Raw genomic sequence first — 27,707 nt, 5'->3', positions numbered from 1 at the left:
TACATTCAGAGGAATGCGATTCGTGACAAAGTAATTTGTCACGAATCGAATTTCTTAGTGGATTTTTGCAAACTTCGCTCATCTCTAATTCTTACATAAAAAAGTTGAGTATGTATTCACTTGAAATTGAATATGACAGTTGTGTACATATGCAAACAGTATGTATATGAGTGTATCAGTTGTGACAATATCTGTTAGAAACTTGGCACTTCACAACAAGGTGATCCCAGGCAGCTCCATGAGTGGAGAGCAAGCCCATAATGCCTGTAGTTGTCTAGGATAAGAATCCTTATTTTGTATATACCATAACGTACCAGTACAGTCACTTTCATTTAATAGAGAATGATGTAACTAGTACATTTTTAAATCACTTCATTTAGAAAACATGCCTTCATCCACCTGAAAAAAGCTGTAAAATCATGGCCACTAGGGGGTCTCACTTCCACCTAACTTGAAGTCCACTGCCTGTTGTCCCTAGTAACAGACACTCACAATACGACAGAGAAGAAGTGGGGGGCTGTCAGAGCTAGCTGAGATCCTGTGATAAAACAACTGCTTCTAAACTTCACAGGAGCCTCCTGTGTATCTGTAGTCTACTTTCATACTTGCGTTTTGGCTTTCCGTTTGTGAGATCCGTTCAGGACAAGCGGTATAAAACGGATCAGTTTGCATTCTAATTAATTCTGAATGGAAAAGGATCCACTCAGAATGCATTAGTTTAGTCTCCATTCCACTTTGGAGACGGACACCAAAATGCTGCTTGCATTTGGAGTCCGTCCTGGCACACAATGTAAGTGACTGGGGACGAATCCGTTTTCACTGACACAATCTGGCACAATCTTGGCTATGTTAAAGATTATACAAACCGATCCGTTCTGAACGGATGCAGACGGTTGTATTATCTGAACGGATGCAGACGGTTGCATTATCTGAACGCGAGTGTGAAAGTAGCCTAAGTGTGATTTAAGTAACATAGTTCATAAGGCCGAAAAAGGACATCTGTCCATCCAGTTCGGCCTGTTATCCTGCAAGTTGATTCAGAGGAAGGAAAAAAAAAACTGTGAGGTAGAAGCCAATTTTCCTCACTTAAGGGGAAATAAATTCCTTCCCGACTCCAATCAGGCATCAGAATAACTCCCTGGATCAACGACCCCTCTCTAGTGGCTATAGCCTGTAATATTTTACACTCCAGAAATACATCCAGGCCCCTCTTGAACTCTTTTAGTGAACTCACCATCACCACCTCCTCAGGCAGAGAGTTCCATAGTCTCACTGCTCTTACCGTAAAGAATCCTCTTCTATGTTTGTGTACAAACCTTCTTTCCTCCAGACGCAGAGGATGTCCCCTCGTCACAGTCCTGGGGATAAATAGATGATGGGAAAGATCTTTGTACTGACCCCTGATATATTTATACATAGTTATTAGATCTCCCCTCAGTTGTCTTTTTTCTAAAGTGAATAACCCTAATGTTGATAATCTTTCAGGGTACTGTAGTTTCCCCATTCCAGTTATTACTTTAGTTGCCCTCCCCTGAACCCTCTCCAGCTCTGCTATGTCTGCCTTGTTCACAGGAGTCCAGAACTGTACATAGTACTCCATGTGTGGTCTGACTAGTGATTTGTAAAGTGGCAGGACTACGTTCTCATCACAGGCATCTATGCCCCTTTTGTTGTTCAATAATTTTATTATGGAGGAACACAAATATAGATGAAAAATCATGTACAAATATAATGAGGAATGCACATCAAAATATTGACAATATGGCTACTAAACATGAATGTTAAGACCTGCTCAAAGTAGTAACCTGCCAATACAGGAATAATTACCCCATAGAGCCCGTGCATAAGTACCAAGACAAGACAAACTAAGACAAAACACACAAGACACGTATGGGGGAGGAAAGACAGGAAAGGTATCCCCACATGAAACCACATACATCACCCCAAAGTAACTGGAGAGGTACTGGCCTGCTCCAGCCAATCATGAAACGCCTGAGACCCCTTAAAAAGAAGCCAAGGCATCCATAATTTCAAATATTTCTGATCAGCCTCTTCATCTTCAGCAATTAGTTCCTCCATCCTACGTATTTTTTCAAACGTCTCTAGCCATTCCCCAACCTGTGGGACATCCTAAGGCTTCCAGTGCCTCGGCACCACCAAATGTGCCGCCTGTACAAAAAATCTCAGGAGACCCCGTTTTGCTAACTGAATGGAACCAGGTATCATCGACAGAGCTTCTTCTAGAGTCCATCTGGTTGTAGCACCTGTTACTTGATTATACAACTCATTTAATGCAGACCAAAAAGGAACTATTTTCGAGCACTGCCACCAAATATGGGACATCGTGCCAACCGCCCCCACACATCTCCAACATATATTTGAACAATCCGGATAAAAGGAGTGCAAGACAGAAGGAGTCCTATACCATCTTGAAAGGATCTTATAATTTTTTTCCTGCACCCTGCAACATATGGAGGACTTATGAGACAGCGTAAATGCCTTAACCCATTGTTCTGCAGAAAATTCTCTGCCTAGTTCTTTCTCCCACGCCCGAACATAAGGCAAGGAAGAGGGAGGTCCAACACTCTCCTGGAGCAGCCCGTACACCAGAGACACCAAATGAGTAGGCGGGGACGATTGCGAGCACAATGCCTCAAAGGGAGTTAAATCCCTATATAGAGCAGCTATCAGGCCCAAGGATAAAATTAAATTCTTAACCCCCCTATACAGTATCCACGCACCCCTCTCGCTTCGTCCTGGAAAAGAGTCTAACGGTCGAATTGAGGTCCTCGTGACCAACTGATGCACTCTAACATCTTCCACCTTGCTTAAACCCAAAATCTCCCCCCTCTCCACTCCCAACGGGAAACCTGGGTTATCAAAAATGGGCATCATAGGACCCGGGAAGGACGTACACCTCGATGAAACAGCGCACCTGTCTCACACCTGAAGAACACCTGCCGTGAGAAACAGGAGCCTACTACTGCTTAAAGATTTAGGTACCCAAAGAAGATTCTGAGGAGGAGCCCCAACCTCAATCTTTTTCAAAGCCGACCCACCGCTTAATAGTCCCACTATGGAACCAATCTAATATATACGCAAGGATTGCCGCTCTGTGGTAGGAGGTAATATCAGGGACTCCCGCCCCCCCCCCCCCGACCTTAGGTCTCATGAGAAACTTAATCCCCAGTCTAGGTGAAGCCCCTGCCCAGATGAAATCAAGAAACATAGAGCGCATGGTTTTGAAGAACACACGCGGCAGTGGAATGGGAATGGTCCTAAGAAGGTACAAAATCCTAGGTAGTACATTCATTTTCAACGCGTGTATCCTTCCAAACCACGACAGAGGTAAATGTTTCCAGGCGGAAAGATCTTTCTTAATCTCTGACAATAGTGTGGCAAAATTCAACTGATATAGGTTCTCTAAACGGGATGGAATAGACACCCCTAGATATGATATGTAATCCGTCCTCCATTGGAATGGGAAAGCCTGTCTTAAGGATTGCACAGTGGTGTGTGGAACCGTGACATTCAAGATCTCGGACTTATGGAAGTTCACTTTGAAGTTACTTAAATCCCCAAATAAAGAAAACTCTTTCGTAATATTCGGTAGGCTGACCACCGGGTCGGAGCAATATATCAATAGATCATCTGCGTAAATGGCAATTTTAGACTCTAGGGATCCAAAATATAGACCTCGTATGGACACATTAGCCCTAAGCACCCTTGCAAGAAACTCCATGACCAGAATATACAGCAGGGGGGACAGCGGACACCACTGGCGGGTCCCGTTGTGGATCTCAAAAGGGGAAGAGAACGCGCCATTCACTCTCACCTGGGCTCTTGGCTTATTGTAGAGAGCCATTATCCTATGCAGCATGTTAGGGCCAAGACCGAATGCCTTTAAGGTCTCTCTCAGGAAATCCCAATCGACTCGGTCAAAAGCTTTTTCCGCGTCTACTGAGAGTAGGCAAAGAGGCGATTTGGTGGCTGTAGCTCTTGCAATATGCGCTAGGGATCTAATAGTATTGTCTCTCGATTCCCTACCAGGTACAAACCCCACTTGATCCGCGTAAACCAGGGAAGGAATGTGAACCTTCAGTCTGTTTGCCCAAATTTTAGCGTATATCTTAACATTAATGTTAATTAAAGAAATTGGTCGGTAGTTACTACAAACCGAAGGGTCCTTCCATGGTTTAGGGAGAACACAGATGTGTGCCGTCAAGGCCTGCGCCGGGAACATAGCGCCCCGAGCAATAGAATTACACATATTCTTCAAAGGCCCTGTCACCTCGTCCAGAAATCTTTTATAAAAATGTGGTGTGAACCCATCTGGGCCTGGACACTTACCCACTTCTAGCTGTTTCACGACCCCCTTAATCTCCTGTTCAGACACTTCCCTTTCTAAGTCTTCTCTTACCTCAGTCGACAATTTAGGCCCCTTCAACCCTGACAAGTACTGTCTGATCTTCTGAACTTTAAGTTCAGGTGCCAGATCCGCCTATTTACCTTTCAAGTTATACAGCTTCTCATAGTAGGCCTGAAACTCCTTCAATATGTCCTCGGTAGCATGTACATTCCCTCCCACTCTGCAGTTGATAGATGGAATATAACCAGAGGCCATCCGCGGGCGCAATGTCTTCGCCAGAAGCCTACCACTTTTGTCCCCCAAGCCATAAAACAAACGCTTAAGTTTGTCTCTGGCCACTAGATATTTCTGGTCAATGAGTTTCCGCAAGGCGTTCCTGACATTGCATAGCTCCTGATAGACCCTCGAATCTAGGCTGTTCTTATGGCACCCTTCTAACTCGGCCAATTTCTGTAACAACTCAACAATCTGCATGGAGCGCATCTTCTTTAACCTGGAAGCGTGAGAAATCAAGCGACCCCTTATCACACATTTAAGAGCCTCCCACTTAATTGTAGAACTAGAGGGATCCACCTCGTGAACTTCCACAAACTCCGCAATAGCCGCTTTAATGTCAGCCACACACACACTATCCCTCAACACGTTATCATTCAACTTCCAAGAGCCCTTTGTACAGGTGGGATCCCCCAAACCCAGAGCAACCCACGTCAGCGAGTGGTCAGAAAAGAGGACAGGTTCTATCCCTGCTGTCGGACGCAGATCCAACAGTTCGTGTGAAATGAAAACATAGTCTAGGCGGTGGTATGAGTTATGAGCAATGGAGAAGAACGTGAAGTCTTTCACCGTAGGATGGAGAATCCGCCATACATCTACTAAACGAAGCGAGTGTAGGTGTCTCTGGAAGCTCAGGCCACCCCAGGGGAGATTGAAGACCCACCTGATGACGTGTCCAATTTAGTGTCCAGAGGGAGATTAATGTCCTCTCCCAGGATAATCGACACGCCGTCCGCAAAGTCCTCCAACACTGCAAAGGCCACATCTGCAAAACCCTTCTGACCTGTGTTGGGACAGTAAATGTTAGCAAGAACCAGCAATCTAGAGCTAATATTAACTTTCAAGAACAGGTAACGGCCCTGGACATCTTGGCAAGAATTCAGAATGGTGCATGGCACATCTTTGTGAATGGCTATAGCAACCCCCCTGGACTTAGAATCAGCATAAGTACTGTGAGCCCACGTGGGGAAGTATCTATTTCTACAGGTGGGGACATGGCCCGTTTTAAAGTGGGTCTCTTGTGAGAAGGCTATTCCCACTCTCTGTTTGTGGAGGTTATATAATACCTGGTTCCTCTTAACCGGTTCATTCAGGCCATTAACATTGTAAGAGCCAACCTTAATGGATGACATAGCACTGTGTAATAATAATCAAATAATAATATGGATACCAAAGATTATAGGGTAAGAACACTACCCAAGGGAAGACAAGACACACCAGGGAAGACACACAACAAAGACATGGAACATATAAGCCCTCGTAATACAAGGCAGCAATATTACATATAAGTAACACTAGGCGGTGGACCATAACGTCTGTCCACTACCCACAGAACTTAGGGAGAAGAGGAAGCCCTATTTGACGAAGAAGGCCCCTCCCCACCATCCCTAAATGAAATATGAAAAGTAAACTCAAGAGAACATAACAGGACAGCCTACCGGCTGTAACCACATTTATATGGGGCAACCACTGGTACTCTCACCGGCGGCCATTTAATCGGCCCTAGAAACACTTATGCGACCCCCAAACTAGCGAATCCGCAGTCAAGGCGACCTCCTCTGTTTGGAGGCCCTTGGGGAGACCTCAGACCACCTCTCCCTCTGGGGCAATGGCGCAGGCCCCGGAACTGTCGGCCACTCTGCCAGTGAGACTTGAGGGAGTGAAAAGATCTCCAGAAACTTGGGGAGGTCCTCTGGTTCTCTGAACACCGCCGATCTGCCATCCTTCCTGGCATGCAGCTGAAATGGATAGCCCCATCTATATAAGATCTCCTTTTCCTTTAATAAGGTGAGTAAGGACCTCACCGCCCTCCGGAGTTGAAGAGTGCGCCTGGAAAGGTCCGGCAGAATCTTAACTGCAGACCCCCCTAGTTCAAGAGTGTCCGCCTGTCCGGCCGCTCTCAAAATATCTTCTTTTATCTTGAAGAACTTCACCCTGCACACTATATCCCTCGGTCTGGAGGCATCATTAGATTTAGGGCCTAAGGCCCTGTGCAGGCGATCCAATTCCACCGGTAGCGGTACACAGTCCCCTAGCAGAGAACCAAAGAATGTTTGAATTGTCGCTTCCAGTTCAGACATGGGGACCGACTTTGCCACCCCCCGGATCCGCAGGTTATTCCTGCGATGACGGTTCTCAAGGTCGTCCACATGGGATAGCAGGTGGGTGATCTGCTGAGAATGAGCCGAAAGTACCTTATGCTGTTCCTCCAGCTGGTCGTGGAAGGCCTCCTGCATCCTCTCCGAGGCCTCCACCCTGGTGCCCAGGTGCTTAATTTCCCCCTTGAGGGTCTCCATCTCGGATCGGTAAGTCCGCTCCAACCTCTCAACCGACTGCGCCAGGTCCTCCTTAGTGGGCAGCGCTTGCAAATAAGAACGGAGATCCCAGTCCCCATCCGCGGCACTTGATGACGGGCTCCTGGGCTCCCTGTCTGAGGAAGGCGGGCTCGTGTTTCCAACTGCCGCGGACAGACTTCTCCCGGTCGCCATCTTGGGCGTCTCTGTAGGCCCCATAACGGTCGACTGCGAGCCAAAAAACTTTTGGATTCCGGAACCCTCCGGCTGCTGAATGGGCTCCTGCGGCCCCTTGGTTGTTTTGCGACCCATCAAGAACTTCGGAAAGGCAGGTAAATTCGTCAGAATAGCCAGTAATGTGGAGATGGCGGGAGAGCTTCACTTCCATGCGTCCTACTCTGCCATGAGCAAGCCACGCCCCCCCATCTATGCCCCTTTTGATGCAACCCATTATCTTATTGACCTTGGCAGCAGCTGCCTGACACTGGTTTCTACAGCTTAGTTTGCTGTTCACTAAAATTCCTAGGTCCTTTTCCATGTCAGTGTTACCCAGTGTTTTACCATTTAGTATGTACGGGTGACTTGCATTATTCCTTCCCATGTGCATAACCTTACATTTGTCAGTGTTAAACCTTATCTGCCACTTATCCGCGCAAACCTCCAATCTATCCAGATCCCTCTGTAGTAGTATACTGTCCTCTTCCGTGTTAATTACTTTACACAGTTTAGCGTCATCTGCAAAAATTGATATTTTACTGTGCAAGCCTTCTACAAGATTTAGCTCTCTATCAGCTTTCTGAGCCCCAGATCTGAAAGCAAACATAGTGTGAAGTAAGGAAAGTAAGGTCACTGCATACAGTACTGTCAGAGGGGATATGCACCCTGTTTCTGAGAGAAATACATCTAGCTGTGCAGCTGAAATAGGGAATAAAATGGCTGAAATAGAATGCCCAAAAGAACCAGTTCCTTCATAGTTATGATTGTACAATTACAAGAAGCACAACCATTACGCAAACTGTTTTGAAAACTCAGGTACACTTTTGTTCCTTGTTCCTCAGCACCATCACATATTGGCTGTGCATCAATGGGTTCTGACTCCACCTGGCATCTGTAATTGTCCAAGAAGAAAATGCCACTGCACGAAGCTCAAAAAATGCCCTTTTATGGCTGAAACCTTGCCTTCAGTGTAAGTGTATCTGCTATATATGGAATAAAGTGGACTTTTGGTACTTTATTCACCAGGAGTTTAGTGCAGTGGTGCTTCTTCTTTGACTACTACTGAATGTCTGATACCAACATATAAGAAATACTGTTTTTTCAGAAAAACAAACAGCAGTGATTGGCTGTGTAGGCATCTCTATGCATTTTACGGAAGAGGAGAGCAGTGGGCACCCAGTAAGCGTCGGAAAGACAGCAGTGGGCATTTGTTCAGGTGTGTAATGCTTTTTTTTATTTTTTTTTATCCCATTTTGCCCCATAATTGAATTCTGCCAAACAACCCCTTTAAATGTTACTCCAGCATGTTATCAGCCCGCAAATAATAATACATTTGGAGGCTGAGGAATTTTTCTAACTAATTCTGAAGAACAGCAGAATAGAACCAGAATAGTCATTCTGCTTCATAGGAAAAATAGAACTTGGGAAAAATCACTCTATTAATAATATTATAAATAATTTCAGATGATGCAAATGTCTAAGTTTGAGTAAATTGTTGGATCATTTGTCATGTGAACACTTTTATTAGAGTATATGGAGGAGTTTTGTATTGGGTTGACCTCAGTAATGAAGGATTTATTATTTGTTTGCTTTCAACATATTAAGGCCAATAATTGGGATTCCTTAGCTTGGAGGAGGCTATGGCATTAGTAATATAACTACGGCAAGCATGCTAACATTGATGCTAGTGTGTACAGATGTCTGCTGCTGCTCCTGCACTGAGGTGTGTACTGAGAAACCTGTAGTTTGCATAGTTTGTCGATTGTGCCTTAGGAATTTTGCTGTTATATCCTGTCTGTCAATAATCTATCTATCTATCTCTCCTGTAAACAAAAGGGGTCATTTATCAAACTGGTGTAAAGTAGAACTGGCTTAGTTGCCTATTACAACCAATCAGATTCCACCTTTCATTTTCCAAAGGAGCTCTGAAAAATTAAAGGTGGAATCTAATTGGTTGCTATGGGCAACTAAGCTAGTTCTACTTTACACCAGTTTGATAAATGACGCCCAAATGTTTTGTTAGTTTCCTCTTATCCTAATATTGTCTGGAAATGTAAGAATAGGCATGTACCCTCATGGCTATTAAGGGACATGATGATTTGTAGAACAATGAGCTTAGAAATTTTGAAGCCATAGAACATATTTGTTAGTTTTTTTTTGCATTGACTAAGTTTTATTGTGGGTCATTACAATTAGAGATGAGCCAATTTCATATTTTGAAATTCGTTCACGCTTCGTTTGGTGGTAAAAGCAGAATTGCGTTATGGATTCTGTTACCACGGAATGCCTTTAGAGGCATTCCGTTATTCATTCCGTCATAATAGAAGTCTATGGGCTGTAAAACGGATCCGTCCCGTTTCCGTTATGCAGAGGAGTACTCTCCTGCATAATGGAAACTGGACGGATCAGTTTTGCAGCCCATAGACTTCTATTATGACGGAATGAATAACGGAATGCCTCTAAAGGCATTCCGTTATTCATTCCGTCATAGAATTGCGTTATGGTCCGTGGTAACGGAATCCATAACGCAATCCATCTTTTACCAGTAAACGAAGCGTGAACGAATTTCATTGCAGTATTCCAAGAGCTATAATTCTATTATTTTACCATTGATGTAGTGCTGGACAAATTGTGGTTTACATTGGGGTAGATAAGTTATTGATTAACTTTTATTCTTTTTTTTCTGGAAGGGAGGGAGTGAACAGAAACAACATTTCTGCCACTGCCAATGTTTTTTTTTTTTTACTTTGGATAATTTCTCCTGTAAATTTTTAATGTTATTTCTTTACATTTGTTTGTCCCATTATGGGACTTAAACACACATACCTTTGATCAGTTCTATAATACAGTGCAATACTTAGGCAGTACCTGATAGGCTGACATACATTGCAGACCTTTCTTAGGCTGCTGATTGTCATGGCAACCTCTAGTGATTCAGGAACGCTAATCCACTGCAAATTGAAAAAAATATGCGTGTAAAACTTTCTAATCAATATCTGTGATGCTTTTTTTCTACATCTTGTTTGGGCGTACCTTCAGGGCAGACAGTTGCCTTACAGCCAGAGATAGCTCTGCTCTGAGTTTTGTGAGAAGGTTGAGGAAAATGTCTGATCTTCTTTATACTGTATATTTCTCAGTTTTGATAGCAATATGAGAAAAGTTAGGATCAAAGGAGAGGAATTGCTGAGATTTTGTTTATTTTTCAGTGTATGTTCCACACTGACCATACGCATTAGATTAATGCCGGCAAGATGGTTGACCATCTGTTTTGTATGGGGACCTCCCTACTCTCCCTCAACAGCAAATGTTGGGGAGATAAGGATCAGGCAAAGATTTCAGCATGCCTTAGGCCCCTTTCACACGGGCGAGATTTCCGCGCGGGTGCAATGCGTGAGATGAATGCATTGCACCCACACTGAATCCGGACCCATTCATTTCTATGGGGCTGTGCACATGAGCGGTGATTTATTACGCATCACTTGTGCGTTGTGTGAAAATCGCAGCATGCTCCTCTTTGTGTGTTTTTCACGTAACGCAGGCCCCATAGAAAAGCAAGTGCGGATGCAGTGCGATTTTCACGCACGGTTGCTAGGTGACTATCGGGACCCGATCATTATTATTTTCCCTTATAACATGGTTATAAGGGAAAATAATAGCATTCTGAATACAGAATGCATAGTACACCATAGTGATGGATCATGTGACGTACCATGTGATGAGCGTAGTGACGTCATCAAAGGTCCTATTCCTCGCAGAACAAGACAGAAGAGATGCCGGCTGCGTGAACAAGTGGATTAAGGTGAGTTAAATTATTATTTTTTTATTTTTTAACCCCTCCAGCCCTATTGTACGATACATTCTGTGTTCAGAATGCTATTATTTTCCCTTATAACCATGTTATAAGGGGAAATAATACAATCTACACTACAACTAACCCAAACCTGAACTTCTGTGAAGTAGTTTGGGTCTGGGTACCACAGTCAGTTTTTTATTAGGCGCGTGCAAAACACATTGCACCCGCATGATAAAAACTGAACATCGGAACACAATCGCAGTCAAAACTGACTGCAATTGCGTTCCTACTCGTGCGGGTTTGCCGCAATGCACCGGGACGCATCCGGACCTAATCCGGACACGCTCGTCTGCAAGGAGCCTAATCGTTTTGTTCTTGGGGATAATAACTGCGCCACAGGTGTCTGACAGTAGCTTACTCCTTTTTCCCCATTCATGTGCCCAAGTGTACATGTCTATTGTGGGAGTCAGGAGAGAGAGAGAGCAGTCGGCCAAATATGCCACAGCCATTTAAATGTATTCCCATCATTAGTGTCGCTTGGTCACTTCACAATGTAAATCATTATTGCAGGCTTCAACTAGTGCATTTCTTTATTTTCAGTCCTCAAAAATATAAAACATTTGTATAGAATCATGCTTTTCTTATAATGCATTCAAATGAAAAAGAAAACATCTGGATTTGGTATGAGACAATAGATATGGCAAATAAATATATTATTTGTATGCATTAATAAAGAAGTGTTGGTAACCCCTAGAGTGAAAGAGTTTCTATTCTTCTGCATTCTTCTTTTTATTACTTTTTAGGATGGACAGTCACAAATGGATGGACTTAGATGGCTCCTGGGTGTACAGTACAAATCCCAGAAGGCAGCCCGACAATCTCCTGAAATATAGTACTTTACCAGGTAGAAACCAAGATAATTACAGAACAGCCGCTGATATTTCCAGAAGATCAGCAGATGACAGAGGCAAATATGGCACTGTACCTGGCAGGTAAATATATGTATGGAAGTTAAGTATACACAGCTGTCACATCAGCCTCACCCTTGTTTTAAGCTGAACGTTACGTTTTTTTATTTCTATAAAAAAAATTTAGGTTGTCATCTGGGGTCTTTGTTTCTGTATTACTTTTATTCTATCATCTGCAATATAGGAGGGGTGGAATAAGTGTTTATGATGCTTCAAATATGTATGGCAATCAATCATTACCATTCTTATTTTTTGTTATACTTAGGGTCATTTTGCATGGTCAAGTGTGATCCAGAAAAGCTTGTGCTCCCACAAGTCCCACAAACAGTGATTAACCCCCTCGAGTGTCCTTAGTAGTAATAGTGCACCAACAGTGCACCCAGTAGTATTAATGTCCTCAATGTTCCCCAGAACTAATAATGTTCCCCATAGTCCCCTAGTAGTAATAAAACCTACCACAATTCTCCCAGTAGTAATAATTCCCCTGATAGTGTCCAGTAGTAGCAGAGCCCACCATACTGTCCCCATAAGTAATAATGCCTGCCTATAGGGAAATAGTAATAAAGCCCCCACAGTGTGCCCCAATAATAAATATGCCCCCTTATTGTGCTGCCAGTAGTAATGACATCCACCATATTGCCCACCAGTAGTAATAGATCCCCCATAATGTGTGCCAGTAGAAAATAATGCCCCCAGTAGTGCTAATGCCCCCTTATAATGTATGCCAGTAGAAAAATATGCCCCCTTATATTGCCACCAGTAGTACCAATGTTCCCATAGTGCTCCCTCAGTTATAGTTATGACAACCCCTCCCCCCAAAGTAGCATACAGCATGCTGCCAAAGAAAGATAACTAACACCAGGGGCGGATCAGCCATAGACCTTACATGGGGCCGCCTGAGCCCTCCTCACGGCCGGCCAGTGGATGTTTTTGGGGATGTATTTTGTGCTGCTAGCAGTATATTGTGATGGACTGTGGTATTTGACTCTGTTGCGGTGGTATAATGTGCCACAATATAGTATTGCTGGCCCTGCCTTCCATTAATTTGGACCCGACTACCAAACGGGGCCACTTTTAGTATTTTTTCCAGGGCCACTATAAGTTCCCAGTCCGCCCCTGACAAACACAAATACCTCCATGCCACTGTCTGCAATGCCTTGCTGGCCTCTTCCATCCTGCGTGCTAGCCTGCTTGCAGCCCAGCACAGGCGGCGTGATGATGGTTTGGCTTCAGGCCTAGTCCATGTAGCCAGAGTGAACAGCAGGGCAGGGAGATATCAGCTCCCGTGCCCCACTACAGCTTTCAATTGTATTGCCATTCTGAGGACGGCAATGCTGTTGAATATCGAGAGACCTAGTGACCATCAATGAAACATTGCTGGATGGTGCCCCTTAAGCTGCGATACTTACTCAAGTTTTAGAACCACTGTTCTAGTGTATATATATACAGTTGCAAGAAAAAGTATGTGAACCCTTTAGAATGATATGGATTTCTGCACAAATTGGTCATAAAATGTGATCTGATCTTCATCTAAGTCACAGCAATAGACAATCACAGTCTGCTTAAACTAATAACACACAAAGAATTCAATGTTACCATGTTTTTATTGAACACACCATGTGAACATTCACAGTGCAGGTGGAAAAAGTATGTGAACCCCCCCCTAGACTAATGACATCTCCAAGAAGCTAATTGGAGTGAGGTGTCAGCCAACTGGAGTCCAATCAATGAGATGAGATTGGAGGTGTTGGTTACAGCTGCCCTGCCCTATAAAACACCAGTTCTGGGTTTACTTTTCACAAAAAGCATTGCCTGATGTGAATGATGCCTCACACAAAAGAGCTCTCAGAAGACCTACGATTAAGAATTGTTGACTTGCATAAAGCTGGAAAGGGTTATAAAAATATCTCCAAAAGCCTTGCTGTTCATCAGTCGACGGTAAGACAAATTGTCTATAAGTTCAGCACTGCTGCTACTCTCCCTAGGAGTGGCCGTCCTGTAAAGATGACTGCAAGAGCACAGCGCAGACTGCTCAATGAGGTGAAGAAGAATCCTAGAGTATCAGCTTAAGGGCCTAGTTCACACGAACGTATGGCTTTTATAGTTTTTTGCGGTCCGTTTTTCACGGATCCGTTTTTCCGTTCCGTTGTGTTTCCATTTCTTTTCCGTTTTTCCGTTCGCCATGTACAGTATACAGTAATTAGATAGAAAAAATTGGGCTGGGCATAACATTTTCAATAGATGGTTCAGCAAAAACGGATCGTTTTTTTTGCGAGTGTACGGGTCGTTTTTTTGTGTTCCGTATACGGTCCGTATATGGAACCATTAATTTCAATGGTTCCACATTAAAAACGGAATGTACTCCGTATGCATTCCGTTTCCGTATTTCCATTTTTCCGTTGAAAGATAGAACATGTCCTATTATTGCCCGCAAATCATGTTCCGTGGCTCCATTCAAGTCAATGGGTCCACAAAAAAAACGGAACACATACGGAAATGCATCCGTATGTCTTCCGTATCCGTTCCGTTTTTGCTGAACCATCTATTGAAAATGTTATGCCCAGCCCAATTTTTTCTATGTAATTACTGTATACTGTATATGGCATACGGAAAAACGGAAAGGAAACGGAAACACAACGGAACTCAAAAACGCAACAACGGATCCGTGAAAAACGGACTGCAAAAAACTATAAAAGCCATACGTTCGTGTGAACTAGGCCTAAGGCCTAGTTCACACGATCGTTTTTTTTGCGAGTGTACGGGCCGTTTTTTTGTGTTCCGTATACGGAACCATTCATTTCAATGGTTCCGCATTAAAAACGGAACGTGTTCCGTAAGCATTCCGTTTCCGTATTTCCGTTTTTCCGTTCCGTTGAAAGATAGAACATGTCCTTTTATTGCCTGCAAATCACGTTCCGTGGCTCCATTCAAGTCAATGGGTCCGCAAAAAAAAACAGAACACATACGGAAATGCATCCCTATGTCTTCCGTATCCGTTCCGTTTTTACAGAACCATCTATTGAAAATGTTATGCCCATCCCAATTTTTTCTATGTAATTACTGTATATGCCATACAGAAAAACGGAACGGAAAAACGGAACAACGGATCAGTGAAAAACGGACCGCAAAAAACTATAAAAGCCATACGTTCGTGTGAACTAGGCCTAAGACTTACAAAAGTCTCTGGCATATGCCAATATCCCTGTTAGCGAATCTACGATACGTAAAACACTAAACAAGAATGGATTTCATGGGAGGATACCACAGAGGAAGCGACTGCTGTCCAAAAAAAAACAATGCTGCACGTTTACAGTTTGCACAAGAGCACCTGGATGTTCCACAGCAGTACTGGCAAAATATTCTGTGGACAGATGAAACCAAAGTTGAGTTGTTTGGAAGAAACACACAACACTATGGGCCAGATTTATCATTAGCTCAGGTCAGAATAATGGAGGGAAAAAGTCCCAAACGCTAAAACTGCGCACAAATTTGCGACTTTTTTCTGCTCTGCACTATGCTCGCCAGTTTTCTGAAAGTGGGCGTGTTTTCTTATGTAAATGAATCTTTAGACAGATTTACTATTGGGACTATTTAAAAAGTCGCAAAAAAGTCGCAATTTCACTCCAGTGAGGACCATGCTTATCTTATGAGACTTTTTAATAGAACATGCGACTTTTTCATAAAAACGTGTGACTTTTTCATAAAAACGTGCGACTTTTGTAAAGCTGCTTACTGACGGATAAACTGCTACCGTCAAACCAGATTTATTACAGTCTTAAAGGGCCAATCATAAATCTGACTTGGCTAAAACTGACTTTAGCCATATGTTAAAGTGGAGTGAGCTGTCAGAGTAATGATAAATCTGGCCCTATGTGTGGAGAAAAAGAGGCACAGCACACCAACTTCAAAACCTCATCCCAACTGTGAAGTATGGTGGTGGGGGCATCATGGTTTGGGGCTGCTTTTCTGCGTCAGAGCCTGGACAGATTGCTATCATCGAAGGAAAAATTAATTCCCAAGTATATCAAGACATTTTGCAGGAGAACTTAAGGCCATCTGTCCACCAGCTGAAGCTCAACAGAAGATGGGTGTTGCAACAGGACAACGACCCAAAGCATAGAAGTAAATCAACAACAGAATGGCTTAAACAGAAGAAAATACGCCTTCTGGAGTGGCCCAGTCAGAGTCCTGACCTCAACCCGATTGAGATGCTGTGGCATGACCTCAAGAAAGCGATTCACACCAGACATCCCAAGAATATTGCTGAACTGAAACAGTTCTGAAAGAGGAATGGTCAAGAATTACTTCTGACCGTTGTGCACGTCTGATCTGCAACTACAGGAAACGTTTGGTTGAAGTTATTGCTGCCAAAGGAGGTTCAACCAGTTATTAAATCCAAGGGTTCACATACTTTTTCCACCTGCACTGTGAATGTTTACACGGTGTGTTCAATAAAAACATGGTAACATTTAATTCTTTGTGTGTTATTAGTTTAAGCAGACTGTGATTGTCTATTGTTGTGACTTAGATGAAGATCAGATCACATTTTATGACCAATTTGTGCAGAAATCCATATCATTCTAAAGGGTTCACATACTTTTTCTTGCAACTGTATATATATATATATATATATATATATCATCCATACCTATGTTCTGTACCAAGTTCTGGTCACTGAATTGAAAGGGGGTTTGGGCAGTGTTGGACTGGGTTGCCTAGGGCCCACAAATAAAACTTACTCTGGGAGCTGATCCTACAGTTATATGCAGATATTGCCTGTTCATTTTTAGACCTTGAGGATACAGCAGTTTTAGTTTTTTTTTTTATTGCAGCATTTTTTATGATCCCGTTGATGTATCCATTGATGTAGGCATGTAGGTTTGTTTTTCTTCAGTGGCACCATTTGGGGGTACACATTAGTTATTGGCAATATTTTTTAAGGCATGCACCATCAGTTTTAAATTCATTAGAAGAAATCTATCAAACTGGTGTAAAGTAGAACTGGCTTAGTTTCCCATAGCAACCAATCAGATTCCACCTTTCATTTTCCACAGGAGCTCTGAAAAATGAAAGGTGGAATCTGATTGGTTGCGATGGGCAACTAAGCTAGTTCCATTTTACACCAGTTTAATAAATCTCCCCTTTTATCTTTATTCTATGGGTCATTATGTTTGCAGTAGTACCAAATGTGTATTTTTTTATATATTTCACTGTTTCTAAATTTTTTAGAAAAATGGTTTTGTTATTTATTTGTGCAGAATTTTTTTTTCTTAAACTTTTTTTTCTCTCTTAGGAGACCTGATGCTGTGATCATTTTATTGCTTGTGTTATGCTTTGTAATAATGATCCTGTTGCTAGAACATGGGCTTATCAATTTTTTTCTACTACGGTATCACAAGGCAATCCATAGTGCTGCTGGGGACCCACTTGTCAACCCAGTGGTGGTTCCAGAGGCTGGTCTCGGGAGGGGCACTTCCAGATTATTTTCAGTCCGCCGCCACAAGACTACACAGTGTAGAGGTATACTGTATATTGTGTGGCACAGTGTAGTGGTATACTGTATATTGTGTGGCACAGTGTATGCTATATGTGTATAACATAAACATATTTCACATGAAAACTTACAATTACTTGGCTTGGCCCTTGGGGATCTCGTACACCACTTCAACACTTTGGCTGGGGGGTCGGTGGAGCTGATGTGTTTTATCCTAATGAGAAAGATTTCATAATAAGGATTTGGAGAAGGGGCAGAGGGATAGCAGAGCAGGGAGAGGCTAGTGCTGCTACTAGGGGGTCATACCATGGGGGAGTAATAAAGCCCACATTAATGCCCCCCCAGTAGTAATAATTCTCCTTATAATAGACAGTGCAAAAAATACCCCCCTGTAATGCCCCAGTTGAGCTAATGTCCCCATAGTGCCCCCATAATGTGCCAGTATAAAATACCCCTATATAGTGCCCCCAGTAAATGCTCCCATAGTGCTCCTCTTCCTCCTAGTGCCCCCCATAATCTACCAGTATAAAATGCCCAATATATAATGCCCCAGTAGATTCCCTCAATGTCCCTCATAATTTGCAAGTATAAAATACCCCTTCTTAGTGCCCCCCATAGATGACCCCATAGTACTCCTCTACCCCCTTCCCCATAGTACCCACCATAATGTGTCCCAGTATAAAATGCTACTGTACAGAGCCCCCCATATAAAATACCCCTTCTTTGTGGCCTCAGTAGATGCCCCTATAGTGCCCACCAATAACGTGCCAGTAAAATGTGCCCCCATAGATGCCATAATCATATGTGCCAGTAACAAGAGCCCCCCTAATGTGCCAGTAACAAGAGCCCCCTAATGTGCCAGTAACAAGAGCCCCCCTAATGTGCCAGTAACAAGAGCCCCCCTAATGTGCCAGTAACAAGAGCCCCCCTAATGTGCCAGTAACAAGAGGCCCCCCTAATGTGCCAGTAACAAGAGGCCCCCCTAATGTGCCAGTAACAAGAGGCCCCCTAATGTGCCAGTAACAAGAGGCCCCCCTAATGTGCCAGTAACGAGAGGCCCCCCTAATGTGCCAGTAACGAGAGGCCCCCCTAATGTGCCAGTAACGAGAGGCCCCCCCTAATGTGCCAGTAACGAGAGGCCCCCCCTAATGTGCCAGTAACGAGAGGCCCCCCTAATGTGCCAGTAACAAGAGGCCCCCCCTAATGTGCCAGCAGGGCCGGGCCGACACAGAGGCTGGGGAGGCTCCAGCCTCAGGGCGCAGGCTGGGGTGGGCGGAAAAACAAACCTCTTTTCTTTTTTTTTTTATCACTTACTTGCCAGCAGCGCAGCGCTGCCAGGCGCCCTCCCCAGCCAGTGTTCACTCTAAGCTGCGCTTGTAGATAGGAGCAGGAGGCTGCTGATTGGCCAGTATCAGCTAGCTGCCCTGCCATTGGTCCATCCTTTCACACCCCCTTCTCTCTGGAGCTGAACACAGCAGCAGGCAGGCGTTCTCACAGTGGATCATGTGACCATGAAGGAGCATGTGACCAGTGACGTCACAGACCTCCTTCTAACAAATCCATTCTAGCATCTAGCCAGCATGTATAGCAGGACTCTGCTGAGCAAAGACCATGTGCCCAGGTGAGGTGACCACAGAAGTGCCCTGGCATCTGTCTGCTGCTGGAAGCTCAATGTGGAGCTTTATGAATGTAAAAACTAAGATACCCAAGAGGCTAAACAAAGCCCTGCTTGTCTGCTTCTGACCCTAATCTTAACACATAACATTCATTTGATTGCAATTTACTCTAACACCTAAAGGGATTTTTTTTAAAGCCTGCTGTTTCTCTAGGTGACCTTATGCTGATAGTAGTGTTAATAGAGTCTCAAAGGTCTGTAAAAATAGGGTAACTGCTTTTATAGACCCTTGAGACTCTATTAACACTACTATAAACATAAGGTCACCTAGAGAAAGAGCAAGCTTTTTTAATTATTTTTTTCCTTTAGGTGTTAAAACATAACTTATTTGATTGCTTGAACACCTAAAGGAAATCAAATAAAAAACCTGCTGTTTCTCAAGATGACCTTATGTCGATAGCAGTGGTAATAGAGTCTGAAAGGTCTTTAGAAGCAGTTACCCTATTTTTACAGACCTTTGAGGCTCTATTAACACTACTGTCAACATAAGGTCATCTAGAGACACAGCAGGTTTTTAAAATGATTTTTCCTTTAGGTGTTACAGCAATCAAATGAAAGTTATGTTATAACACCTAAAGGAAAAACATAATTTAAAAAAACCTGCTGTTTCTCTAAATGACCTGATGTTGATAGTAGTGTTAATAGAGTCTCAAAGGTTTGTAAAAATAGTGTACCTGCTTCTATAGACCTTTGAGACTCTATTACCACTACTTTTAGCATAAGATGATCTGGAGAAACATCAGGTTTTAAAAAAAAATTAATTTTTCTTTAGGTGTTAGAGCAATCTAATGGAGGGGGAGAAATGTGACATGGGTGAGGATGGGGTTACATGATGGGCCGGAGACAATGTCTGTAGTCTGTCTGTGCCATGGAGGGGAGAAATATGACATGGAGGGTTGTTTCCTATTATCCTCCTCTAAAACCTAGTTGCGTCTTATGGGACGAACCTACATTTTGGCGCATCCCCCCTTCCCCCAGGTGAGCTGAAGGGGAAGGGGGGGTCGGGGACGCCAAAATGTAAGTTCGCTTGTGTTGGTAAAAAACCTTGGGCAGCTCAGTCTCTGTTGGTGGTGGACCTTGTCCCAGCCCTGTGTGCCAGTAACAAGAGGCCCCCCCTAATGTGCCAGTAACAAGAGGCCCCCCTAATGTGCCAGTAACAAGAGGCCCCCCTAATGTGCCAGTAACAAGAGGCCCCCCTAATGTGCCAGTAAAACTATTGTACATATAAAAAATAAAAAAACACTACTTATACTTACCGCCATGTCAACGATGCGATGCAGGCCTCTTCCGGCCTGTGTCCCACGCTGTACGGCTCAGGCGGCGCGATGACGTCATCGCGCCGCTTGCGCCGGCCTAGTGCCTGCAGCCTATCAGAGGAAGGGACAGCCTTCTGTATCAATGTCCTGAGGACGGCGATACAGATGACTATGGAGATGAGCGCTTCCACAATGGAAGCGCTCATCTCCCTGTGCCCTGCGGCCGCCGCCCCCACTTCTGAGCAGCTCGGGGGGAGGGGGGGGCAATTGCCCCGTTGCCCCCCCTCTGGATCCGCCAATGTGTCAACCATGCAGTGTACATAATACCTCCTAGCAGCACCAAATACTACAGCATCGCACCTCCCCAGCATTATAACACAAACACCATATAGTGCAACACAACATACGTTCCCAGCAGGACTAAACAAATGCAACAGTGCAGCCCAAAGTACCTCCTCAGAAGCGCCATACAAATACTACAGTGTATACGTAGAGATGGTCAGGGTAAAAGTACTGACTTTAACCCTTTCATCCCTAAGGAGAGGGGAGATGATATGGAGAGACAAGTTTGCTTAGGGGGGAAAAGTTGGGGAGCCCCCTTTCAGAGTAGCATCCCCACCCCCTCCCCTACCTGGTCTTCTAATTTAGTTAATCCCAGGTTCCAGGCCTGTGGAGGGAGATTGATAGGCTACTCTGGAGCCCTGTATTGCAGAATGCCGCAGATTGCTGCCTAGTAGAGGTTTCTCCATGAGGCCACTACAGCAGAGGAATAATTTAGGGCCTCTATCCCTATACTTACAGTTGTAACCACACTGTGATACCGTATGTGAGACCTATGCACATATGCAAAATAAAGTAGACATTATCTATCTTAGTATTCAAATGGCCGGTTGGAACATATTGGGCATCACAGCCCAAGAACCTCAAGCTGAACGGCTGACCTTGCAGATTCCCCTATTATATTAAATGGACATGAAACAATTCAACAAAATCAGCCCCGGCCAAAACAACCCTAGGGTAAGATGGTCAAGCTGCAGTTGGTTGAACCCCTATTTATTTGCAATGGCTAGTCCCCACACAGATTTGCAGCCATTGGTGACCATGGTGGGTGGTGTTTGGCAACATGTGGTAGTCAATTATCTGTTCTTATTATGTAAAATATAAAATTAAATGAGGAACAATGCACAGATTTCAGTGTCGTGGGCCAGTATAGAGCTACTGTATATACTGATTGCCAATCTGTACAGTATGTATTTTATACATTTATATGTAGAGTAGGGTTTTATTGCTTCTTTGCTATATCTCATTAAATAGGAAGTTGTAAGATTTAATTTGCTTGTGCCTTTTGATGTTGAGATCAAAACTAAACATATTCCACCTGGGTGGAGGAGTGATATGCAGACAAGCCTGACAGAGCTACAGGTGTAACACAGTCCTGCGGGACGTCAGAAACCTTCCACCCAGGTAAGAATAGTGTTTGAGATGAAGTTTCCATGCAAAAAAGTCTTAGCCTTCTAAAGTATATTATGTATTTAATCAGTAGATATGTTGGTATGTCACAGGATATTGTATTACAGCTAGACAAGGCATATACAAGCTCATTGGTGAACAGAAAGTTTATAGTACTAACTGTATACATAGGATATAGTTTACACTGCATGCTTTTATAGTTATTTGTAAAACATATTACTGGCAACCAATTCATGTGATCTGAAATATGACTCGCCATAACAATAGTTTGGAATATGTCTCTGGGGGCCTACAGACCCTCATGGATTAGACATGGCTGAGCAAAACGTGCATGATAATGGGAAAGCTGGTGATGCTAGATGTTGTCTTGAGGGATGGTTCCTTCAAAATGTATTTATTGTCTGTAGACACTTTTAATTATTGGGAACTTTAAGAGATCACTTTATACAGTTTCTAACTTCCTCTGCTTATTTGCACCATTCATAAAAATGACATAAAATGGGCACATTTTTTAAAATTATATTTGTTTTATTTACCTAAACATGACCTTTATGGATTTCCCTCTAGCCAACAGTTAAAGCCAGAGATGGAGCAGCATTTTCATGACCCACTTGGGATTCAGCATAGGAAATACACTTTCGGGTCCGCACTTCCATTCCCGAAAAAAATAGAACATGTCCTATTCTATAAGTGCCGGAGATGTGCGGTCCGCAAAATGCGGAACGCACATTGCCGTGTCCGTGTTTTGCGGATCTGTGGATCCACAAAACACGTTACAGATGTATGAATAGGACCCTTAGTTTGACTTTTCTGAAAGTTAGAGATAAAGTGAAAGAGTAATTGATTTTTCAAAAATGTTTTGACAATCAACAGTGACACGTCAAAAGTTTTAATATATGTACGGTAGGTCTGGGTGCTGAGACCCCAAATGATTGCTTCCTCTGAGAACAGACTCATAGGGGGAGATTTATCAAAACTGGTGCAAAGAGAAAAACTGGCTTAGTTGCCGATAGAAACCAATCAGATTCCACCTTTTATTTTTCATAGCGCCTTTGGAAAATGAAAGGATCTATCTGGTTGCTATGGGCAACTAAGTGAGTTTTCTTTTGCACCAGTTTTGATAAATCTCCCCCGTAGTCTTTTTTTATAGAGCCCAACCTTAGCTAGTGAGGAGAGACAGAGCTCGGCGGAGTGCTTCTCCCTCCTTGTTTTTACAATTGGTGGGGTTCTTACTAATATCCCCACTGATCAAAACTATTGACATGAAATGTCAAACGTTTTTTGGAAATGACAGTTACACTTTAGGGTGTTGTCACACACAGGGTTTTATAGGGTTTTTTGAGGGTTTTTTTTTAGCCAAAGACAAAAGTGGATCCAGCAGAAAGGAGAAGTCCTTTCTTTATACAGTATTTCTCATTCCTTTCCAGCCCACTTCTAAGTAAAAAAACTGCATCAAGAACAGCCACAAAACACCACCCTCAATGTAGTATGGAAAGAATTAATATTTACTTTTTTTAGCTGGTTTTTTGCCTGGCAACAATATTGTCACTTAAAGGGAATGAGTCATCAGAAAGTGACCTATTATTTAAATCACATTTTTATGTTAACCATATTTTTGTTAGAATTTTTGGTGATTTTTGTTTTAATTTTCCATGTCACTATCTATATAAAAAAAAAATACCTGAAATCATGCAGTTTTCGCACTGGCCACTAGACCTAATAATATGAAGTACACATTACTTTTGAGTAGCCATCGCATCACCATGACAATAATTACAATGACAAGTAACACCTCTGTATAGATAACACAGGATCCATTAATCACAATAGGTCATATAACAGCTTATACAGTGGCGTGCCCAGGGTGTTTGGCACCCGGGGCGTGTCTTTTCTCTGGCACCCTCGCCCCCAATACTTGACCACATACCTCTTACATCCAGGGACATCTCCTGTCATGTAGACCTTCTCTTTCCTCTTCTCCTCCGTTAGACCGCCATGACAAATTCTTTCAGCCGCATCTCGTCTCTACAGAGTTTGTAACACAGACACGTTAGATTTCTAAATTTTTCCATCAACCTCCCCATCCTGGTGTCCCCACAGTGTCATCCTGCTGCCACCCCCAATACTGTGCCCATTGTGCCCCCCAATGCCCCAGGTACTATACTGCTGAAAAAAATAGTGACATAATTGGGGTAATTTATCAAACTGGTGTAAAGTAGAACTGGATTTCCAAAAGAGCTGTCAAAAATGAAAGGTGGAATCTGATTGGCTGCTATGCAACTAAGTCAGTTCTACTTTACACCAGTTTATAAATTACCCCTAATGTCCCCTAGAGGGCCCCTATTAATATTAACACTCTATATTGTGCTCCAGGCAATAATCCCTGTATAGTGTCCCCAGAAATAATAGAATTGCCCCTACAGTGCCTCCCCAATAGCAAGGCCCCCCATGCTGCCACCATATAGTAATTTCCCCCACACTGCCCCCACATAGTAATTTCCCCCACACAGTAATCTCCCCCACACTGCCCCCACACAGTAATCTCCCCCACACTGCCCCCACACAGTAATCTCCCCCACACTGCCCCCACACAGTAATCTCCCCCACACTGCCCCCACACAGTAATCTCCCCCACACTGCCCCCACACAGTAATCTCCCCCACACTGCCCCCACACAGTAATCTCCCCCACACTGCCCCATACAGTAATTTCCCCCACACTGCCCCATACAGAAATTGCCCCCACACAGTAATTGCCCCCACACAGTAATTGCCCCCACACAGTAATTGCCCCCACACAGTAATTTCCCCCGCACAGTAATTTCCCCCCCCACAGTAATTTCCCCCGCACAGTAATTTCCCCCGCACAGTAATTTCCCCCACACTGCCCCCGCACAGTAATTTCCCCCACACTGCCCCCGCACAGTAATTTCCCCCACACTGCCCCCGCACAGTAATTTCCCCCACACTGCCCCCACACAGTAATTTCCCCCACACAGTAATTTCCCCCACACTGCAATTTGCCCCACACTACCCCCACACAGTAATTTGCCCCACACTGCCCCCACACAGTAAATTGCCCCACACTGCCCCATACAGTAATTTGCCCCCACACTGCCCCATACAGTAATTTCTGCCACACTGCTTCCATACAGTAATTTCCGCCACACTGCCCCCATACAGTAATTTCCACCACACTGCCCCCATACAGTAATTTCTGCCACACTGCTTCCATACAGTAATTTCCGCCACACTGCCCCCATACAGTAATTTCCCCCACACTGCCCCCGCACAATAATTTCCCCCACACTGCCCCCACACAGTAATTTCCCCCATACAGTAATTTCCCCCATACAGTAATTTCCCCCACACTGCCCCCGCACAAAATTTTCCCCCACACTGCCCCCACACAGTAATTTCCCCCACACAGTAATTTCCCCCACACTGCCCCCACACAGTAATTTGCCCCAAACTACCACCACACGGTAATTTGCCCGACACTGCCCCCACACAGTAAATTGCCCCACACTGCCCCATACAGTAATTTGCCCCCACACTGCCCCATACAGTAATTTCTGCCACACTGCTTCCATACAGTAATTTCCGCCACACTGCCCCCATACAGTAATTTCCGCCACACTGCCCCCATACAGTAATTTACCCCACACTGCCCCCATACAGTAATTTACCCCACACTGCCCCATACAGTAATTTACCCCACACTGCCCCCATACAGTAATTTACCCCACACTGCCCCCATACAGTAATTTACCCCACACTGCCCCCATACAGTAATTTACCCCACACTGCCCCCATACAGTAATTTACCCCACACTGCCCCCATACAGTAATTTACCCCACACTGCCCCCATACAGTAATTTACCCCACACTGCCCCCATACAGTAATTTACCCCACACTGCCCCCATACAGTAATTTACCCCACACTGCCCCATACAGTAATTTACCCCACACTGCCCCATACAGTAATTTACCCCACACTGCCCCATACAGTAATTTACCCCACACTGCCCCCATACAGTAATTTACCCCACACTGCCCCATACAGTAATTTACCCCACACTGCCCCCATACAGTAGTTTCCCTCACACTGCCCCCCACATAGTAGTGTCCCCCCAAACTTTCCCCACACAGTAGTGTCCCCCACAGTAATGTCCCCCACACTGCCCCCACACAGTAGTTTCCCCCACACTGCCCTCCACAGTAATTTTCCCCACACTGTCCCCCACGCAGTAGTGTCCCCCCCACTGCCCCCACACAGTAGTGTCTCTCCCCCACAGTAATTTCCCCTACACTGCAGTGTCTCTCCCCCACAGTAATTTCCCCCACCCTGCCCCCACACAGTAGTGTCCCCCACACTGCCCCCACATAGTAGTGTCCCCCACACTGCCCCCACATAGTAGTGTCCCCCACACTGCCCCCACATAGTAGTGTCCCCCACACTGCCCCCACATAGTAGTGTCCCCCAAATTTTCCCCACACATTAGTGTCCCCTACACTGCCACCACACAGTAGTTTCCCCCACACTGCCCCCATACTGTAGTATCCCCCACACTGCCCCCACACAGTAGTTTCCCCCACACTGCATGCCACAGTATTTTTCCCTACACTGTCCCCCATACAGTAGTTTCCCCCACACTGCCCCACAATGTAATTTCCCCAACACTTTCCCCCACACAGTAGTTTCCCCCACACAGTAGTTTTCCCCACACAGTAGTTTCCCCCACACAGTAGTTTCCCCATACAGTAGTTTCCCCCCACACTGCCCCCACACAGTAATTTCCCCCACACTGCCCCCACACAGTAATTTACCCCACACTGCCCCCATACAGTAGTGTCCCCCACACAGTAGTTTCCCCCACACTGCCCCCACACAGTAGTTTTCCTCACACTGCCCCCATACTGTAGTATCCCCCACACTGCCCCCACACAGTAGTTTCCCCCACACTGCACGCCACAGTAATTTTCCCTACACTGTCCCCCACACAGTAGTTTCCCCCACACAGTAGTTTCCCCATACAGTAGTTTCCCCATACAGTAGTTTCCCCCACACTGCCCCCACACAGTAATTTCCCCCACACTGCCCCCACACAGTAATTTACCCCACACTGCCCCCATACAGTAGTGTCCCCCACACAGTAGTTTCCCCCACACTGCCCCCACACAGTAGTTTCCCTCACACTGCCCCCACACAGTAGTGTCCCCCACACAGTAGTTTCCCCCACACTGCCCCCACACAGTAGTTTCCCTCACACTGCCCCCACACAGTAATTTCCCCCACACTGCCCCCACACAGTAATTTACCCCACACTGCCCCCATACAGTAGTGTCCCCCACACAGTAGTTTCCCCCACACTTCCCCCACACAGTAGTTTTCCTCACACTGCCCCCACACAGTAGTTTTCCTCACACTGCCCCCACACAGTAGTTTTCCTCACACTGCCCCCACACAGTAGTTTCCCTCACACTGCCCCCACACAGTAGTTTCCCCCACACAGTAGTTTTCTCCACACTGCCCGCCACAGTAATTTCCCCCACACAGTAGTGTCCCCAACACAGTAGTTTCCACCACACTGCCCCCATACAGTAGTGTCCCCAACACAGTAGTTTCCACCACACTGCCCCCACAGTCATTTCCCCCACACAGTAGTGTCCCCCATACTGCCCCCATACAGTAGTGTCTCCCACACAGTAATTTCCCCCACACTGCCCCCCACACAGTAGTTTACCCCCACACTGCTCCCACACAGTAGTGTCCCCCACACAGTAATTTCCCCCACACTGCCCCCACACAGTAGTGTCCCCCATATCTTTCCCACACAGTAGTGTCCCTCACACAGTAATTTCTCCCACACTGCCCCATACAGTAGTGTCCACCAC

At 44.6% G+C, this 27,707-nt stretch overlaps 1 protein-coding gene across 2 annotated transcripts in view; it reads left to right on the top strand.

Moving 5' to 3' along the window:
• DDN (dendrin) overlaps nucleotides 1–27,707 on the top strand; it is a 38,485-nt gene that overhangs the window by 3,145 nt on the left and 7,633 nt on the right. Inside the window, exons 1-2 of one of the 2 annotated variants that reach the window (XM_040425524.1) lie at nucleotides 8,819–8,875; nucleotides 11,749–11,937. In XM_040425524.1, the coding sequence (XP_040281458.1) occupies nucleotides 8,850–8,875; nucleotides 11,749–11,937 (215 nt within the window). In that variant the 5' untranslated portion in view covers nucleotides 8,819–8,849. Of the gene's footprint in view, nucleotides 1–8,818; nucleotides 8,876–11,748; nucleotides 11,938–27,707 lie in introns of those variants that run through there. The other variant, XM_040425525.1, reaches the window with a different exon arrangement.

Source organism: Bufo bufo, chromosome 3 (assembly GCF_905171765.1).
Source record: "Bufo bufo chromosome 3, aBufBuf1.1, whole genome shotgun sequence".
NCBI lineage: Eukaryota > Metazoa > Chordata > Amphibia > Anura > Bufonidae > Bufo > Bufo bufo.
The sequence above is the reverse complement of the archived record's forward strand: the minus strand, read 5'-3'. Positions and strand labels throughout refer to the sequence as shown.